This window comes from Tachysurus fulvidraco, chromosome 1 (assembly GCF_022655615.1).
Source record: "Tachysurus fulvidraco isolate hzauxx_2018 chromosome 1, HZAU_PFXX_2.0, whole genome shotgun sequence".
Taxonomy (NCBI): domain Eukaryota; kingdom Metazoa; phylum Chordata; class Actinopteri; order Siluriformes; family Bagridae; genus Tachysurus; species Tachysurus fulvidraco.
In genome coordinates, this window is record NC_062518.1 from 40,872,227 (window position 1) to 40,893,804 (window position 21,578).

General features: G+C 36.9%; 2 protein-coding genes across 2 annotated transcripts in view; one reads left to right on the forward strand and one right to left on the reverse strand.

Annotated features, from left to right (window-relative positions):
- LOC113645368 (titin-like) overlaps positions 1-21,578 on the reverse strand; it is a 1,056,738-nt gene that overhangs the window by 572,341 nt on the left and 462,819 nt on the right. The window contains exons 10-11 of the mRNA XM_047818848.1: positions 8,556-8,828; positions 7,424-7,699 (exon numbers count right to left, since the gene is read on the reverse strand). Coding sequence (XP_047674804.1) covers positions 7,424-7,699; positions 8,556-8,828 — 549 coding nt within the window. The remainder of the gene's footprint in view (positions 1-7,423; positions 7,700-8,555; positions 8,829-21,578) is intronic.
- Positions 1-21,578, forward strand: part of LOC113643804 (immunoglobulin superfamily member 1-like) — a 789,004-nt gene that overhangs the window by 495,357 nt on the left and 272,069 nt on the right. The window lies entirely within an intron of this gene.

A 21,578-nucleotide genomic window follows, 5' to 3' on the forward strand; every position in this document is an offset into this window, starting at 1 on the left:
TTCTTTCTTTCTTTTAACTGTTTACTGTAAAATCACAGTAATGAAAGTTTAAAATCATGTCAGGAATCATCTTGACTATTAACCCCTTTATGCCTCGGCCCCCTTTTTGCAGGTTTTTCGCCTACATGACCTGCCCAACAAAAAGTGGTACAGCTCCCACATACTTTGACACATAGGGGTGAGCCTGGTCTCATTGGAAAGAAGAGATTCTCTAGTTTCAGAAACTAGTTGATTCTAGGCCTTACTGGCAAAAAGTTACAGAGGCTAGAATGGAAGGTTTTCATTTCCGCCTGGGTTGTTTACCTGATAAACTGATTAATCTTATTTTTCTGGAACGTGGTAGGGACCAAATAACAACTGAGGGTCATAGCCACATGTCTTGTTTACTGTATAACTTTGAATTAAAAGACTGCATGCTCAGTTTGAAAGGCCATAAACAAGCAGAGACTCTCTCTCTACTACTCTGGTGTGAAAACAGGCCTGTAACTTGACACCCTGAGCTGTGAGAGTGACAAAAGGTCAGGGATTACGCAAGAATTCTTCTGCGCAGCTTTTTCACGCAGATCCTGGCAGAGGAGACGTGGCATGTTGCATATCGTTGGAATCGTCTGCTTATTGGCTAAAGAGCTGTATAGGTCCCGGCCCATTTCATTGCTATTGGAAGGAGTAATTGTCAGTCAAAGGCGGGTTCCCAAAAATGATGTCATGACATCATTGGCTTCTCAGCCGTCTATCTCTACAATACAAGCACCGATTGGCTCAAGTGAGGGCTTGTTTGATTCATTAGGCCCTGGGCTATAAATATGATATGAAAAAATTTTGAATTTTTGAATACCCCAATGAGAAGTTAGAGCGGCAAAACAAGATGATGGCGCACTACTGTTTCCAGTTTTCGGAACACAAACGGAATGTTTGCGGCGCGACCAAAGTGATTTGGATTAAAAGGCTTACAGATTTCAGTTCCTTGGACCTGTGTGGATTTTTGTGGAATATATTACCCCAGTGAAGAAAGGGAAGCGTCTAAAGGTAAGGGAAAAACCGGTCTAGCGCCACCTAGGTCAGTTTTCTCCAAAAAAAATTTCTAATAGTATGGAGGCTGTGAATCATTATGCTTTGTGTGTGGGCTTAAAAAAATATTGAGAGTATAAACATTACTAGGTAAATAGGTTTTTTCGTGTTTTTAGAGGATTTGATGCTTTAAAGATGAAATGCAGCTTGTTTCTGGGTCATCCCCTAGTGGTCACTTTGACTTAAGAGGTTTTAAATAAAGAAGAATTAAATGTCAAATTAATTTCAAATATTTGTAACAATTTAAATAATAACTCAGTAAAAATGTGTCACTACAATCAGAATAGCTAATAAGTTCTAAGAGGTCTAAGTAACATTATGTATTTCCAGTCGTTGAAATTTGGCATGCTGACGTCTTGCCCAGGTCTCTTGAAAATGGGATTTTTTTTTTTATCTCAGTGAGATTTTACCTGGTTAAATAAAGGTTAAATCAAATAATCAATAAAACATCTGACCACACCTCTTAAATGATTTCATATAAATGAAGCCATGTCACTTATTTCAAACACTTCCACTGAATTTATCCAATTATATTTACACATCTTATGTTGTGAGTTCAGGTTTAGTATTTTCTGTTAGAGAAACACACAGTTCAGCAGTAATGTAATCTTTACCAGTGTTGTAATGTAACGGAGTACAAATACTTTGTTACTGTACTTAAGTAGAAATTTCACGTATCTTTACTTCGCTATTTAAATTTATGTCAACTTTCACTTTTACTCCGCTACATTTCCTAGATAAAATGTATACTTTTATTTCGCTATATTTCCACTAAGTGTCTTCGTTACTCGTTACTACAAAATAAAATCATAAGAAATGTGTGCGACTGCAAAAAGGGAGCTTTGGCGAATCACTGCTCCTAGATTGCATTACGAACGTCCGCACGCTCTACGGAGAAGCGCAGGTACGTGCAGCGTGCACGCGCAGTCAGGGCTGGAGGCATTTATCTATAATGGCGGCAACCAAAAGCATCAAAAAGCAGTGAAATGTCACTATTCTTATTACCAGAGTTGTAGCACAAACAAAATATTAATGCAAACAATCCAGTCAATACTAAATAAAAAATAACATTTATTGATTTGGTCTTTGTCTTGTGAATATTAGTTTATTAATGACTGCATTCATTGGACACACTGTTTGTAGAGAATGCAGACATACATGAAGTGATTTGATTCAAGATCATTACATCATGCATAAAATGTTGGTGTCCACTTTTGCCATTTAATATTATCATAACTTTTGTCTTACTATGTAGTCATATAATATATAATATAAAACTCTTATTTTAAATTCTCACTGAGGGCTAAACCCCCTAAAGATGAAATCCTAGAGCCGCCCCTGCTCTTATGCCTACCGAAAATCACTGAAATTTTACTTTTTACTTTTACTTCAAATACTTAAGTACATTAAATATCAGAAAATTACTTTTGATACTTAAGTACAGTAAATATCAGATACTTTAAGACTTTTTCTTGAGTAATATTCTAAAAGGTGACTTTCACTTCTACCAAAGTCTTTTTCTAGTACGACACTTGTACTTTTACTCAAGTATTGCTTTCTAGTACTTTATACAACACTGATTCTTTACTGCACTAATCAGATATAAAATGTAAAGCATTGTTTCTGTCTCTGTGATGTTACTGGTCTCAGAAAAACAATCTAAAAACTAGACCTACATTTTTTCTTAATATTTTGTTACATTACTAGTGTAGCCGATTCTTCTATTTCCAGCCCAGTTAAAAATACATAAGGATGTTGTAATAGAGAGTTATTGGTCAATTGATACATGCTTAAAATGTTAAATCTGGTTTTTGTTTCTTTTATTAAAGTTGTTCATTTCTGAGTGCTCATTTTCTAGAAAATATACATGATTAATTGGGCTTTTATTATTTCTTTAATCCAGATGCTCTCAGGTCGAGGAGAGAAAGAGTGAGAACAGAAAGAATTGAAGAGAGGAATAGGATGCTAGTGGGCTAATGGAGTGGCCATAAGGTGAAAATTCTGAGGTTGTGTATTTTTAAAGCTTATCAGTGAGATAATCTGATACAGTACAGACTTACATGAAGGAATTTCAACTAGAAATTCAGAGCGCTTTGTGTACTTATCTGCTTAAATTAAAAAAATTAAAAAAAGATGGAGACAGTGAGATAACCCAGGTCATGGGGAAGTCGTGGCCTAATGGTTAGAGAGTTTGACTCCTAACCCTGAGGTTGTGGGTTCGAGTCTTGGGCCGGCCACGACTGAGGTGCCCTTGAGAAATTCACTGAACCCCCCTCTTCCTTCTGCAGGTGTATGTATCACTGTCAGAGTCTGTAACTGAGCTGATGCTGAATTGCTGGGTTTCTTTGTATGAGTTCTCTGTGTAATAATTCTTATACAAACTGTATGTCCACTCAGTGTTTTTTGCGCTCTGTATCTCACATTTATATTGATTACATCAGTTATATTGAGTCTTTAAGAATGCAGTTCATTTCGACCTCTCTCATTCTTGATAGTAGATATTAAGTTATTTGCCAATATTTTTGCCCATCCACTGGAATCTATATTATCCTCTATATTACCCTCAATTGACCAAACAGGATTTATTAAAAAAACATGATTCTTTAATATATGACAGATATATAATATATTATATGATCCCACCCCTCCTGATACCCCAGAGGTATTAACATCACTTGATCCTGAAAAGCATTTGATTGGGTGGACTGGGATTATCTCTTTTATACTCTGTAGCAGTTTGAATTCGGCCCAAGGTTCAGATCCTGGATTAAATTTGGCATATGCTCTTATTCAGATCAACATACATTTTATTTTTATTTTCATACAACTGACAAATTGAGGGTTAAGAGCCTTGTAGTGGACATTTGGTGTATAACCCAACAGATTAATGTTAATTTATTTTCCTTTATAGTTGGGATTTATTGTCACACGAATGATTTACTCTTACACTTTTGAATGCCAACGCAAAGTTTTGATCTCGTCACAACATCCTCATTGTGGAAGTGTTGGCACCCCATTTCTCTATCTTCCACAATCATTGCTACCAGTATATATATCTGTGTACCCTTATACACTTTGTTGGATTATTCTGTGCCTTTAGTGACTTGAGGTTTTTTGTTTTTGTTTGTTTGTTTGTTTGTTTTTGTTGGTAAAATGGTTTTATTTTCTGTTTTTGACCTTGTTTTGCCCTTTGACTCTGTCTTGTGTCACCCTTTGGAATTCTTCTCTGTAGATTTCTGTATTTAAACTAGTTTGATTTTCAGGTTTTGATCTCTTTGTGTCCATTGGGGTTTAAACCTTGTTCCTCTCATCCTGACTTTATGCTAATGTCATGGACGGCTTGGACTTTTCCCTGTCTGAAGACCAGGGGGATGTTTCTGTTTGTGTATCAGCATGTTTGCACCACCCTATCCTTAATCTGTTCCTCCTCTGCACACCTGTTCCTTGTGTCTCTGTGATTGCTCTCCTTACATATACCTATTGTCTTGTGCTTGTGTGTTTGTGTGGTTTTTGTACGTCATGTTTCCTGGTTTTTTTTTTTTAATTTGTTGCCTAGTGTTTTCCATGTATTTGTAGTTTTATTTCCTTAATAAACCCCTTTTTATATTATCAATTTAATTGGGTGTAATTATAGTATCTGGGAGGCTGTGGTGTCTGTTTCAGCTAAAATAAGTCATGAACAAATAAAAACACTATTTCTATGGATGAGAAGTTCATGAGAGTCACAAAAACATTATTTATTTGAAGCTGTATTTTGTTTTCCATTATTGATTCGTTTAAATGATTTGATGTTTGATATTTCACTTTGAAATAAGTGGAGAAAATCCTTTATAATATTATAGTATAATTACTGTACACACATATGTAAGTTCTAATTCTCCTGGGAGAGACAGATCTCACTTTATTGTTAGACATGTAATTTTGTAAAACAAAACCCAAAATAACTGTTAGCAGTGTATTTCTTCAATAGTAAAATTATTCATGACAAACATAAATACCCTAATAATTATGTATGCAGTGTAGATAGTGTTGTATAAAAAACTGCATTGTTGTTATATTTTTACATAGTTTATACGCAGTATATTGAATAAATAGGATTAAAATGATGATCAAACTGTTAATTTTCTTTTGATGATGTTTATAAATTGTGTCTTAAATCCTGAGCCATACTGCAGACATTAGTGTTATCTTAAATTCTCTTTCTACCATTTAAATCTTTTCTGATAAATTGCACCATTGAAACTTTGAAATATATTTTCAATATGAAATATAAATCACTTTGGGATAGTACTTGCACAGATAATAATGGTAGCTTTAGAATATAAATGGGAAGTACTAGAGCAATCTACATTGGGAAGTGATCATTTCCCAATATTATGCAATGTGGGATTGGAAATTTATCAACAAAATAAAACGATGACATATGGATGGAGATTTGATAAAGCCGATAATAGGACACAATAGGAAGGGAAACCCAATAGGAAGGGAAACCCAATTAGGAGAGGTATGGGGTGTCCTCAAAAAAATGGTTGGGGTTTACAGAACTCAGAATATACCAGTACTAGTAGATGAAGGGAAAACAGCAGTGACGCAAGAAGATAAAGCGGAAATGTTAGCTTCCACCTTTCAAAAGGCACACAGCTCAGATAACCTAGGAATAAATTACAAGAGATGGAGAGAAGAAATATTAAAGCAAAATCAAGATATTACACAAAAAAAAAAAAAAAAACGGATAGTAAAACAGCTTTGGGTGCTGCCTTTAATTTGTGGGAACTTAAAAGAGTCTTAGTTAGAAGTACTGCCCCTGGGAAAGTATACTTACTTGACATAATACTTAAAGTAATTTTAGGTCTTTTTAACAAAATCTGGAGGGAAGGACAATTACCACTATCATGGAAACAAGCAATTGTAATCCCGATTCACAAACCAGGGAAAGATGCTACTATGGCGGGAAATTATAGGCCGATAGCTCTGACGTCTAAACTCTGTAAAGTAATGGAAAAAATTATCATTAATCAACTATATTATGTATTGGAAAGCAAAGGATTAATGGCTCCTTATCAGTATGGTTTTTGATCCACCCTAGATGCACTAATTAGATTAGAAACTGATGTTAAAAAGGCACTAGCAATGAAAGAGGTGTTAGTGGCAGTATACTTTGACATCGAAAAAGCATACGATATGATGTGGAGAGAAGGATTGCTGTTAAAGTTGCAAAGAATGGGAATTGAAGGAAGATTTTATAATTGGGTGTTAAGTTTCTTATTCGGCCGATCAATACAAGTCAAAGTAGGAAATACAATTTCTGAGATGGTGAAGGTAGAAAATGGAACACCACAGGGAAGTGCCATTAGTCCTATATTTAACATAATGATTAATGATGTAATCGAAGGAATTCATCCAGGAATTAAAACAGCTTTATATGCAGATGATGGAGCAATGTGCAATCTCTATATTACTGTTGCATTAAGTAGGATGGAAGGGAAAAGTATCATTAAAGAAACTTGTAACCAGAAATGGCAAATGAATTGGAATGAGTGTAAAACGGGAAGGCATTTATATAATATACATAAAACCGTAAGACAAAGTAATATGACACTAAACTTAAGTAGAGAGGATCAGGTTATTTTATCAAGACTAAGGATGGGACACACTAAACTCAATGCTACACTTTATATTATAGGGAAACATAGTACGGGTTTATGTGAATTATGCCAAGTAAAGGAAACAGTTGAACATTTCCTGGCCCAAGTACTGTATGATCTGGAAAGGAATGAGTTAATAAGAGAGCTACAGGGAATAGGTTGCAAAGTATTTACAATCAATAGCTTATTAAACATTAAACCTGGATTCGGGAAAATTGTAAGATTTGTTTTAAAATTCATTAAGCAAAATGGTCTTAGAAATAGAATATAGACATCTTTTGACATACTTCTAGACTGAAATCACTTCACACTCCAGCACAGGTGGTGGCGCTATGCACCATAAAGTTGGTAGTATGTATCATGCAGCCAACGAGGTACTTGCTTTATTTTCTGTATTGTATGTCTGTAAAATGTCACTTTGTATTCGATTTCACTTTTTGTCAAGTTAATGTGATTACTTTATTTTGTTGTTAATATTGTTTAGTTTTCACGGTGGATTTGGAGAAAAGTCTTCAAATAAGTCTTTGGAGAACCGCTTGTGTCTGTGTGTGTGTGTGTGTGTGTGTGTGCTTGAAGGGAGTTATAGCAATATTGAAGCAGCCCTAAAATCATTATAATGAGACTTTTTTGCATATGATACAAACTGAAACAAAATCTAAAACTAGTGAGACTTTTTACATAAAAGTTATAACATTCATTAACAGACTCACCTGATACAGAGAGTGTAACAGAATCACTCTTCTTTGACATCTGAGAGTCACTTGTCCTCGTCCCTCTGCAGGTGTATTGACCACGATGTGAGACTGTAACAGAACTGATGCTGAACTCCTTTTTTGTGGAATATGGGTAGAATGTGTTACTGTCCCTAAACCAGTCGTACGTCCACTCAGTGTCTCTTCCTTTCTGTACATCACACCTGAAAGTCACAGTCTCTCCTATGAACACCTGAGTATCAGGGTTTATAGTCACTGTAGGTTTAGGACTCTCTGTAAGAAACAAACAAATCATTACAGTTTCTATTCTGTAGATAACCATTCAGAGTGTAGATACAGTATATCAGCTCACATGTAAATGATGAAACTCTGTCAGACAACAATCACCACTGATGAAGTAAATGTAGATCACAATTTTAATACAGACTCAGACCTAAAAATAATCAGGATTCTGTACAGACTGTATCTTCAACACAATTTATTGTCTGAATTACTTTGTGTTTAATAATCCTGTTTATTTTAATAAGACAAGACATCTTCAGAAATTCTGAATGTCAGCAAGTGAACAAGAAACTGAACATAAAAGATACAGATTGAATGACTGAGTATAAATTGTTTATTTGATTTGATTGTCTTTTTTCACGTGTAATAAATGGAAACACACACACGCGCACACACACACACACGTAATTAATTCAGAACTCCTCGTACAACTCACTCTCTAATCTCTCACATTCTATCAGATTGAGTGATTCACTATAAAAGTTCGACCCTCGTCCTCTTCACTCATTCACAATCAGGCAGGTCTCGACATTTTGATGTTTCTGAAAGAGTAACTTCATCAGGACCCTTTTACAGACTGAACATCTTCTTAAAAGCATTTTACGGGTTTTGTTGACATTTTCTACCAAAGTTAAACTAGTGTTGTGTCACTTTTTATTTACCAGCTCACCTCACACCAGTCCTGCTCAGCCGTGTTCACACTGTCTCTCTTTAACTTTAATACAATGATTTATCTGAAAGTTTTCTCTGTAAGTAGCTGTGTAAATGTTTCTATATTCTGACTGTAGTCACATGTTTATATGTTCAGTGTTGTGCAGAATCACTTAACAGAAAGTATCTTACTCACCAATAACATTTAGTGAGAGTTCATTACTGTAGTCTGTGTAGTAGACTGGGTTTTCTCTTCCAGCTCTGCACTTGTACTTAATTCTGTCATAGACATTATCTAAGCTGATGGTGTTGGAGCCTGTTGTAGTCTCAGTCTCAGAGCTCTGTGTGTATTTGTACCAGTGAAACTTCCATCCAGCAGACTGTGGTGTCAGTGTACAGTACAGAGTCACTGAGTTTCCTCTCAGTACATCTCCTTTAGGGCTTGATGTGAGTTGAGGTTTAGGTTTTTCTGTTAGAAATGAAACAGTTCAGAATGTAAAGTAGTCTTTACTACACTAATCACTTCTACAGTGAAACATTATTACTGTCTCTGTGATGAGGCTAAACAACTTGTTTATTATTGTTTTAGATTTAGTTCTGTTTAATTTGGATAAAAAATAAAACACAAAATGCAAATCTACACATGACCTATTTACTGTTGGATTCTGATTCCCCATGTACGATGAAACATGAATGAAGTCATGTCATTTCTATCAAACACTTTTACTGAATTTACTCCAATAAATTTTATGATTTATTATATTTACACATTTACAGATCTTATGTTGTGAGTTCAGGTTTAGTTTTTTGTGTTAGAGAAGAAACACACAGTTTAGCACTAATGTAATCTTTACTACACTAATCAGATTTAAATTGAAAAGCATTTTCTTCTGTCTCTGTGAAGTTACTGGTCTCAGAAAAACAATAACTAGACCTCCATCTTTTCTTAATGTTATACTACTTTCTAGTGTAGCCTTTACATTTAAAGCATTTATCAACTGACCAATAAATAAATACTTATTGGTCAGTTGATAAATGCTTTAAATGTAAAAATGTTAAATCTGTGTTTTTTTTAATTAAATTTATTAATTTCCAAGTGCCAATTTTCTAGAAAATAAAAGCTTCTTTACTCTTGAGAAGTAGTTGAATCTGTGGAAGTTAATTTCAGTGTTTGTTTTTGGTGTAGTTGTTGTGGCTCTGAGGTAAAGGCTCAGATTAACCCCAGAAGCTTGTGTGTTCAAATCCCAGCACCACCAAGATGTCATTGGGCAAAACCCTTCAGCTCAGTTGTGTCCTACATCAAGCAAGGTACAAAAGTCTACTGGGATACGTGTTATTTTATACAACATTAAAGTATCACAGTACTTTATTATAAATGTGTGTCACAGCTGTTTACTCTAAATCTGACACTACTTTCCTACCACCTCAAGTTGTAGTAAATAATAATAATAATGCATTTTATTTCATGGTGCCTTTCAGAACACCCAAGGTCACCTTACAAGCAATATACAGGTCACTGCATAAAAACAAAACACATAGACAAACAACATATACATATAAAATGCATAACAAGTCTTAATAAAACAAGCCATAAGAAGGCCTGTATAAAAAGATAAGTCTTAAGACGCGTTTTAAAAGTCAACAAGCTCTCGCTATTGCGAACATCGAGGGGAAGAGAATTCCATAGGTGGGGCGCAACATAACCGAAAGATCTGGCACCCGTAGTAGTGAGTTGAATCCGAGGTACCACAAGAGAATTTGAAAATGAAGATCTGAGTGCACGTGGAGGAGTGTAAACCTGGAGAAGTTGAGTAAGGTATTGTGGTGCAAGGTTATGAAGTGCCTTATAAGTGAGTAGTAGGATTTTAAACTGAACTCTATATTTTACTGGAAGCCAATGCAATTTCTGGAGAACCGGAGAACACGAGCTGCAGAATTCTGAACCAGATGAAGCTTATGCAGCAATTTAAGTGTATTTTGGTTTTGGCAGATTGGGATGACAAAACCTGCAGCATCAACTGCACACATCAGTATTTATTTTCAACCCTCAACTAAACATACTGACATTTACTGTGAAGCCACAGCAGTGAAACTCTGAAATCATTTGTTCGATCGTGTGATTAATCAATCGGTTTCAAACATACAAAATCATGACAGTAACATCAGCTTTAGACTAATAAGTAAAGAACATGTTTTTATACAGATCAATACAATTAAAAATAAAATCAAAGTGAAAAGACTGGCTAATAAGTGATGATTTGTGTCTTGACCAGAAATAAAAGAAATTTGAGGTATTAATATAGAAAAGTACAAATTTATAGTAAACAGACAGGAGGAAGCTCAAAAGTCATTAAAATGAGACTGGGTTACAGTTTAGCTCAATGAAAATCTGAAAGATGAAATTACTGATATATTTTCCTTGCCAAAACAGAAATAATGAGGATAAACTCACAGACTTACCTGATACAGTGAGTGTAACAGGATCACTGTCCTTTGAGAACTGAGAGTCACTGCTCTTCCCTCTGCAGGTGTATGTGCCACTGTTAGAGTCTGTAACTGAGCTGATGATGAACTCTTGTGCTTCTTTGTACGGGTTCTCTGTGTCATCTTTCTTATACCAGCTGTATGTCCACTCGGTGTCTTTTGCGCTCTTTATCTCACATATGAATGTCACAGTCTCTCCTCTGAACACGTGTTGATCAGGCTTTATAATCACCACAGGTTTAGGTTTCTCTGTGTAAAATATATAACAGTAAAATCATTATTTTAATGATGTAATTACTAACAAATAAAATGTAGCTCACAATGTGTAATTCTGACTCAACGCTAAAAATGAATAAAGTTACTGTTCTGAATTTGTGAAAGCTTTTAACTCGATTCATGTTTTAATTACAGCATTATTGAGTGTAGTAAATGCAGTGACTGGTTTATTTCAGGTCACCCCAGGAGTTTCTGTGTAGTTGTTATGTTCCTTGTTGTATCTTGTAAACAATAACAGTCACGTGATTTTGTTATAAGCTTTAATTTATTAATAACGTAACACGCACGTGCCCAGTTTCGTGCCGCTTCCAACATACACGTGGTATAATTGTTCGTCAGTGCATTACAACACATACCAACATCACTACTGACCCCTACTGGTCATTATTAGTTAGAACACAACATGACATCCTTCCTCCCTTAACTTGAAAACTTCCACGTAAATTATTTTCAACATATACATTTATGGGAATGTCGTATAACAACCTCAACATAACTTATTGCAATATCTCAACCTCTTGTTATGAAATGTTTTTTCTTCTTCTCTATCATTTCACAAAGTCTTTAAGATATTCTGGTGCTTTCCTTTCTCTTGCTGAACGCCTCACACAACCTGTTGAACTCTCAGGCTGCTTTGTCTCTCCAGTACCAACCAGCTCTGGTAAAAACGAGGTTTTGCCTCACTGGATACATATATCTTTGCCTTTTAGTGTTCCCAGTTCCTCATTGAAAACTGTCCCATGTGCCTTCAAAATGTCCTGAACCTCTCAGAACTACTTTCTATGTTGTTGATGTTCTCCCAGCTGCTATATCTTTATTAGCCGCTTGTATAGCCTGTGCTTTTCTCAACGCCGTCTCAAACGTCAGACCATCCTCTGCTAATAATCTCCTCTGTATGCTACTGTATCATCGTTGACTCCGCACACTAACCGGTCTCTTAGCATGACAGTGAGTGTGTCACCAAAGTTACAGTCCTGCGCTAGCTTCCTGAGCTCAAAATGGCACGTTTTTTTTTCTGGTTCATCAACATCATTTGCCATGAAGAAATTATTCAATATCTCGCAATATTCCTCCCATGACTGCGACGTACTATCGAATGGGGCCATGGATCCTACCATGCCAGCCATCTTATCGTACAGTCAACTCACGTGGTCACTTCTTCAGGATTTGTGGATAAAACCAAGTCTAGACAGATTGCTGAACTGTGGCATTGCATAGCAGAAGATGCACTTAAAATTTATAACTCACTTGAGACTGAATACGAGGATTCACAAATTATCAGAGGTCCTCGTGGCATTTCAGAAATACTGTGCTCCTCGAAAGAATACTGTCTTTGAGTCACATCAGTTTTGGGCCCACACATTCTCAGAGCACGCAGGCATAGACAAGTTTGTTATGGAGCCAAGAAACAAAGCACGCACATGCAAATTTGGAGAAACTTAAGATCTCATGAAACGAGACAAAATAATGTTCAGCAAAACTGACACTAGGCTTCATAGACGACTATTGTCCATATCAGACCTCACACTTCTAAAAGCCACTGACATATGCAGAGAGAATGAAATCACAAAAGCACAAGTCATAGCAATGGCAGTAACAATCATAAAAAGAGGTCACAGCCTGCACAGAGATCAAGCGAAGTGTCAGGGTTAACAACTGCAAAATCCTACAAAAGGACAAGCAAACGTTCGGGGCAGATGCGGACGCATTCACATGCCAAGACGGTGCCCTGGCTATAATGAAGTTTGTAAAAAATGCGGCAAAAACAACCGTTTTGGGAATATGTGCAAATCAAAATTGAAATTGGACACACTTGTCATAGACACTGAAAAAGCAGGAGTGGACATGTTGTTTATAGGTTCAGTTTTTAAGCCAAACAACCCTGAAACAGGCTTTCATGCAGATTTGTGTGTGGCAGGCACAACTATAGGCTTCAAGCTAGACACAGGTGCTAAAGCGAATGTTATTACAAATAAAATCATCAATCGGCTACAGATTCCTGTAAGCATACATGACACAAAAACAGTGCTGATATCATATGGAGGTGCTCGCATCATACCAGGTGTTGTCTCACACCTACACCACCCACCACAGAAACTGAGCTCTTTCGCCGCTATGCGTCAATATTTCAAGGCCTAAGCCAATTTCTTGGATTTCCTCACATTCACACTGACCCTAAAATCCCTCCAGTAATACATGGTTGCAGGAAAATTACTTATGCTGTCCATGATAGACTTCAAGGCACACTAGATGACTTGGGGGAAAAAAGGGGTGTGATAAGTAAAGTTTCTAATCCAACAGCATGGGTGAGCAGTCTGTGCATTACAGAAAAGAAAAATGGCACACAGAGTCTGCTTAGACCCTAGAGACTTAAGGCCATACTCCGACAGCACTACAATATACAGACTATAGAGGAAGGTGCAAGCTAGCTGGAAAGAAACTGTTCACTATACTCGATGAGAAGGATGTTTATTGGCAGGATAAACTCAACAAGAAGTCAGCTGACCTATGTACTTTCAGCACACCATGGGGTAGATATCGTTTTCACTGGATGCCCTTTGGCATCAAATCAGCAAGCGAGGTATTTCAGCGTCTGAACTCAGATAGCTTTGGCAACATTGAAGGTGTTTTCATGGTGGCTGATGACATGATCATAGCAGCATCCTCTAAAACAGAGCATGATGTCATCCAACAAATAATAATAACAATAATAATAATAATAATAATAATAATAATAATAATAATAATAACTTTATTTTTATATAGCACCATTAAAGTAGCTTCTCAAGGCACTTTACATAAAAAGCAAATGTGAATACAACACACACAAAGTAAAACAAGTAAGACATACATATATACACCCAAACACACAAAAATAAAGTAGTCAAGAAAAGGCTACCCTAAAAAAATTACCGCAGCCGTGTCTGTGGGACTACCAATAGTCTTGCTTGTGAGGAGCGTAAATAATGCTTGGGTGTTCATAAAGTTAAAAGTGCAGACTGATACTGGGGGCAAGACCATGCAGTGCCTATGTAAGCATGAGGACTTTAAAATCTACTCGGAACCTGACCGGAAGCCAGTGCAAGGACTTGAGAACTGGTGTAATATGCTCATTTTGCCTGACTCCAGTCAAGATCCTAGCAGCTGAATTTTGCACACATTGCAGTTTATTAAGTGTGGATTTAGGAACCCCAGCCAGAAGCGCATGGCAATAGTCAATGCCGGAGAACACAAAAGTATTAATACTTTTCATACCTTTCAGTCACTGAACTGGATAACATAGGGTGAAGTCTAGCGATATTTACATTTACATTTACAGCATTTGGCAGACACCCTTATCCAGAGCGACGTTCATATATCTGCATATCTGCAGATATCTGCGATATCTGCATTTAGAAACAGTGAGCCAGCTTTGCGAAGCTGGTGAGGGGTGCCAATAATCAAGACCTCTCTCTTATCAGCGTTGGGGCACAAAAAATTGAGGCATCCATGTTTTTATCTCAGCAATACAGTGAGTTAAAGAAGAAAGGTCCAAATTTTGATTAGGCTTAGAGTGAATGTAAATCTGAGTGTCGTCTGCATAAATGTGATAATTAAGCCCAAGTGATCTTAAAAGCAATCCAAGTGGAAATATGTAAATTCTAAAAAGTAAGAGACCTAAGATAGAACCTTGAGGAACACCCGTACAGACAAAACCAGTCACAGACTAGAATCCACTCATACATACAAACTGTTGATCAGAAAGATATGATCTAAACCAAGTTAAAACAGTCCCAGAAACACCAAAAAGACGCTCAAGAAGATGTTTCCAGATGCTCAAAAAGTGATGGACAGAGCAGTAAGCCTAAATGTAAAATCCAACAAAGACAAGCTGCAGTACATGGTCAATGAGGTGACCAACCTTGGCCACCTAATCACATCAGACAGAGTGAAGCCTGAAGTGTCAAAAGTGTCAGCAATATTACAATTTCCTCCACCAGATAACAGAAAAATGCTTCAACGTCTGCTAGGTATGACGCACTACTTGTCACAATACATCCCCAGTGAAGCTACCCTTACTGCACCGCTCAGACTGTTGCTAAAGAAATATGTAGGCTGGCAATGGCATCCTGAACAACAGTTAGCGCTTGAAAAACTGAAAACAGCCATAGCAAAAGCACCTGTTCTAAGACATTTTGACCCAAAAGAGCCCATAGAAGTAAAGGCAGATGCCTCGAAAGATGGCTTGGGAGCATTTCTAATCCAAGAATGGAAACCAATAGCATACTGTATGCCTCAAGAGCGCTATCTGTGGCTGAAAAGAACTTCGTCCAGATAGAAAAAGAACTATAGAGCAATAGTGTTTGCTCTAAAAAATTTCACCAGTATGTTTATGGTGTGCCCATCAGAGTCCAATCGGATCATAAACCACTTGAAGCGATATTCTCTAAACCCATACAGTAGGTCTTCAAAGACGACTTCAAAGAATGCTGCTCCAACTTCACATGTATGACATTAACATTGTCTACACTCCAAACTACCAAATGCTCATTGCAGACACACTGTCCAGAGCATACCTTTAGTCAGACGAGCCTAGACCTTGGTGAAGAGAAAATCATCTATGCAGAGACTGTAGAATTACTGAGTGGTGACATCATGCACTTGATTCAGCAAGAAACACAGTCAGATGCTGAGCTTACACTATTACAGCAGAAACATGAACAAGGATTGGTCAGACAGGAAGAAAAAGTCCCGCCAGCTGCTCAACCTTACTGGCAAACCAGACACACCATTAGCATAGACGAGGGACTTCTTCTGAAAGATGATCGGATCATCATCCCTCGTGCACTATGCACAGAAGTGTTAAAAAGGCTACACATACCACATCAGGGAATACAACGGTCTCTAGCACATGCCAGATCATGCTTTTACTTGCCTGGACTGACTGAAGCTGTGCGTCACTTGGTAGAATCTTGTAGATCATGTCAAGAGAATCTTCCAGAAAACCAAAAAGAACCACTTATGCCACATTCGCCCCCAGACACACCCTGGCAGGACTTAGCTGCTGATGTTTTTGAGTTTCAAGGACGTTCATTTCTTCTGACTGTAAGCTATTTCTCTAAATTTCTCTAAAGTCCTTACAAATCATGAAGCTAACTTACTGTATGGCACAATTCAAGGCAGCATTTGCAAGAAATGGAGTACCTGAGATCCTGATTGCAGATCACGTACCCTTGTCATTACTGAAATGGCTAAATTTGCTCATGAACGGGTTTCACCATCAAACAATCCAGCCCAAACTACCCTCAATCCAACAGTATAGCCGAATGAGCCATAAACACTGTTAAATCCATGCTGAAAGCAGCGGCTCAAAAAGGCACTGATCCTAATCTTGCCTTACTGACCCTTCCGCAGGAACAGACATCACCTTAGACGTGGCAGATCAGCCAAACACGATCCACTCCCTGACTGGTCCATAAACACTAACGATAATGAGTACAATGAGACGATCCCAGAACCAATACAACTGAGCTATCGCAAGGCATAACCAACCATATCCAAGGTTCTGAATGTACAAGAGCTGGGAGAATCATTAGACAACCTGCACAGTTTAAAGATTATGTACTTTATTGAGAAAGCTAGATGCCCGTTTACATCACACATTCATAGCAAATCTTTACTTGTTCACTGATGATATTCACAGAACAATGCCTTTGTTTCGTGTCTAATTATATGTTCAAAGATGAAGGGGGATGTAGTATATGCAGTGAATGGTTTATTTCAGGTCACCCCCAGAGTTTCTGTATAGTTGGTATGGTCCTGATTAATTAAAGTAATGACTTCCGGTTTATCGGCGGTCGTTTGTCGTGTGCAGTGTGAAGGCCGCTTAAGAGGTTTTAACCCTGAGGTTCTGAAATCAGCTTTTGTGTTTGCCTTTCATGTAGTGTACACTGCTTAGAAATTGTTTTGTACTTGACCCAGGCTGCGTCTTTGCGATTTTTTTCATGGATTTGAAATGCGCAATACGTCGAGATCAAACTTTTTACTAAAACTAGATTTAATATGAACCGTCTAAGGTCCATCTCTGTGTACTTTTCCTAAGAAGTCGTGACAGAACATTGCATCTATAAATGTCAATCACCCCTTTCACCCTCACATCAAGGTGCCGTTTAGTGGTCATAGTGCTTTCTAGATGGACTCTTAGTGCCCATATGGACCCCTTTGTCCCTGCTAACCACCCCTCCACCCAAAAGCCTGACATTTGACATTTGGCTTTACAAAAGCGCTTCTGTCTTATAAGGACCAATGCAGGGATCCTTCAGAGACCTGTTCTCATAAGCGAGAGAAAGAGAGGACAAAAAGAGAAGAGACAAAGAAAACGGAGGTGAAAAAAAAACAACAACGAAAAGACAGGAGTGTAATAGATTAAAAAAAAGAGAGAGAGAGAACAACAGGGTAAAAGCTAAATAAATAAATAAATAAATAAATAAATAAACAAATAAATAAATAAAGGCATGGTGAGAGCAAGAAAGGCAAAATGAATGAGAGAGGCAGGAAGGCAGACAGCACAAAAATGAACGGGATCGTAAGAGCGGGTGGGAAAACTGACAGAAAGATAAACACAGGACACGGACTATGTGAGATGTAGAAGGAAACAGACAGTCTGAGAGAAAAAAAAACAGATGTGTATATTCCTCCTGCATCGATGATGCTATTTCTTTCCCATTTATTTATATATATTTTTAACTCTACTGTTTGTAAGAGTGATGCAGTTACCAACTCCGACCATAAGGAGGAGCAACAGTTCCACACCACCACATGAGGTTCCCTGTATCAGTACTTTTCTTTAACATGCAGCTGCATTTCTACTCAGATCTCATACTCCGTACAGTAAATCCAGGATATAATTAAGATGATGTTGTTCGATCAACTAGTCAAAGAATTTCTTCTGCTATAAATCACCTCGAACATGCAGATGTGTGTTTGCTTTGTGTGTAATTCTTCTTAAAGCAGAAGAATTGAAGCATAACAAATATTAAAGTGTGTTTGTGTTGTCTGGTTGAGTCTCTTTATATGATTTATTTTTTTATACTCAGGAATTAATAGCAGTTTTAATTTTTAACTATTAAATATACTCTGCAGATTAGGGTCAGGCGTATAGATGTATGCGATACGTTGCTCCAGTGGATTAGGATTAAAAGGTCTGCATTTTAAAATGTATACTATTCTCTGCAGATTAAGGTCATTTCTGAATGCTGTAAATTGGTGCTGGGGATCAGGATTAAAGGTAGTCTGCGTTTGTAAAGTATACACTTTGGATTATGATCAGAACTGTAGTCTATGAATTGCTCGAGTGGGTCAGGATTAAAAGGTCTGCATTTTAAAATGTACAGTAAAACAGATCATTTAGTCTATTTTCCAGTAGACACCATGGAAAACATGGACTTTTGGCATATATCCCACAAATCTCTCTCTCTCTCTCTCTCTCTCTCTCTCTCTCTCTGTTGTGTAATCAATTTCTATAACGCAGCCCAATGTCAAGATGAGTTACTATTACCACCCATAACTGCTCTTTTATATATTTATTTTCGTCTCGGCAAATCCCAGTGTTTCACTCTCTTCTATCATGGCAATTTGATGGTGACGAGAGTTTTTTATTTAGCAAAGACTGACACTTTGTTTTTGTTGTTTTATCCATTTCTATTTGCATTTCATATTGTAGCTTTTCAATGCAAAAACTTTTTGCTATTGACTTAATCCTTAACATAATTACCAACAAAGAAAGACTAAAAAAGTTAAAAAAGAGAAAATTAGTAAAAAAAAGTTAGTGATGTTGAACATAAATGAAGACTTGATGAGCGTCATGGCAAAAACATCATGTTGATTGTGATTTATTAGCTGCAATTCATTATCATGCTTGATGTTTGCTTGGAGCTGATATTTTTATTTAAAAAAAACAGTCAAGACAGGGTTTGGTGAAGACAGTCACCATTATGCCTGAACTAATTGATGTAAAATGAATTCTTGAATAGGTTTATGATTTAGTTCTAACTTTTAGGTCATTATTTATTGTGCTGATTTAATACTATAATAATAGCAGTAAGCACCTTCTGGCTGCTGCTGATTGTCACTGACTGACTGATTTTTGATGATTGATCCACATAAAATAAAGGTTAAAAACATATTTATTTATTTATTTATTACAAACTTTAATTTCTTTTATTGCCCTATCTCCTAAACTAACTAACCAAATAACAAAAGTGTATTAATGTATTCATAATGTAAAAATACATTTATTTGATTAAGGTTATTTAATTTTAGCAGAACTACAAACTTACAAACTGACATTAAAACTGTTCATTTTGGTAGAACAGCTGCATTATTATTACCTCACCAACTCTTTTGCTGACTGAATGAATGAGTGACGACTGTACAATGGCCGTATACTAACAACAGCGCCACCTGCTGACCAGAATGGGAACTGTTCTGTTTAACAGCTCGACAACTAAGTTTAAAAACAGCGCATAGCGGAATGAACGCGAATGAACGATGCTTAAGCCCCCGAAGCCCCACCCTCACAACACCACTGAGTCTTTGACACATCAGAAAGATTCATTACATTCCACTGGTCTCAGTTTAACATTACATGTGTCACTTGTTATTACAATGATTTGAATTAATAAAAAAGGTTATTAAATGAAACTTACCTGAATCACCTGTTTGTGTACAGAGGATGAGTTCAGTCAGCACTAAAGGTAGAGAGAGAAACAGACATTAGTTAAGGTTCATTTAGAGCTAAAACACTTGTTAGTGTGCAGTTATTATGATGATAATAAAATAATGAACAGCAGTGTGGTGTGATGTGGTGTGATGTGGCCCACTATGAAGGAGGTTTACTGTTACTATTCAAAAGTAGATAATTTTATTAATTCTTGTACTGTTTGATTCCTGTTTGCTTAAACCACAAACAGATATATTAAAAACAGCATCCAATCTGTTCTGTTGTTAAACCCAGTGCCATGGCTATTAATATAAATATCATTCGTTTAGAAACCGACACTTGATTTCCTCTTTGCTTGCCACAGTCTCCTCCCACATTGTGCAGAAAAGATCTCCAAAGAATAAAGTATACATTTTAAAATCCTAAACAAATACAAAGCTAAACATACCACAAAAAGCTGAATTTAATTTCACTCAAATTCAATATCAGACTTTATTTATAGACAAATTAAATAATCACACAGAAGATGAAATTAGGTTTGTTCAAACAATCATTTGGTTAAAACAAAACTTAATTCACCGCCAAAAACTCACAGTAAACATTTACTTACAGAACATCACACAGAGTGGACGGAGCTCCATCCTGTCCAACTGATGACAGAACGACAAGTGTCTGTGTTAATGCCTCGACACTTCCTGTACCCTTAAACACTTCACACTTCAGAGAGAGAGAGAGAGAGAGAGAGAGAGAGAGAGAGAGATTTCAAATTCATGCTCTTGAGTCAAGACCATTATTAAGGTTCATTATTTGCAGCACATTGTTACCAATAAAACATTTAACTCATAATGCAAATTATAGTAATAGAGCATGAAGAACCTCTCCACATAGCCAAGTACAGAGGAGTCCAAAAATGGTGAAAGAGGAAGTGCAGAGAGAGAGAGAGAGAGAGAGAGAGAGAGAGAGAGCTGTTGTGGTTTCTGGACAAGGGACTATAAAGTCCTGGCTTTGATAACATTAATAACAGCAAATGATCAGCATGTACGTCAGCCCCCCCCCCCCTCCCTTCTTTTTCTTTTTTTTTTTTCTTTTTGGACTCCTTTATCAGTTGTAATGTTGCTCTCATTTAAAACAGTTCGGCTCAAGCCCTGACATTTTTAGGGTCATGATTGAGGACAAATGTCCCAATCCAGAGACATGCTGTTTCATGTTGTGGTTTTGTTCAAACCGACCATCGAAAAATACGCTCTTTAATTGAATATGCTTTTATCCATTGGTTGTTGCGTTAACTCTTACCCAGATAGTGCTATTTTCTGATTGGCTATTGTTAAGCCTCTTTTTTTGATTGGCTGATAAGTGTCAGGCTCGACTAAGAACTGAGACGCGATTGATTCCTGCCCGGTTCCATAGAGACAGTGGTGCGGACTGATACATTTTGGGCGCTGTAGCTTATTAAATATATGATAAATAGTCAAAAAGCGGGAGAGCGTGACAAAAGACCCAAATGTGTGACTGTCACTCTCAATGTGTGATACTTAACAGCCCTGATGTTAGTGAACAGAAAAAAAACTTGGTGTGCTGTGGGTGTTTTTACAGATCATCAGTTTTACAGTTAGAGCTGTGAGTCCAGGGCCTGAAATGAGACGTAAGTTATGAACCTTCTCTAAGGGAGAAAATATATAGTTTCATGGTCAAATGCTCTGAATGTTGTTGTCTGTGTGTTATATCTGTCAATTTCTTATGAGACAGGAAACAGGTGAG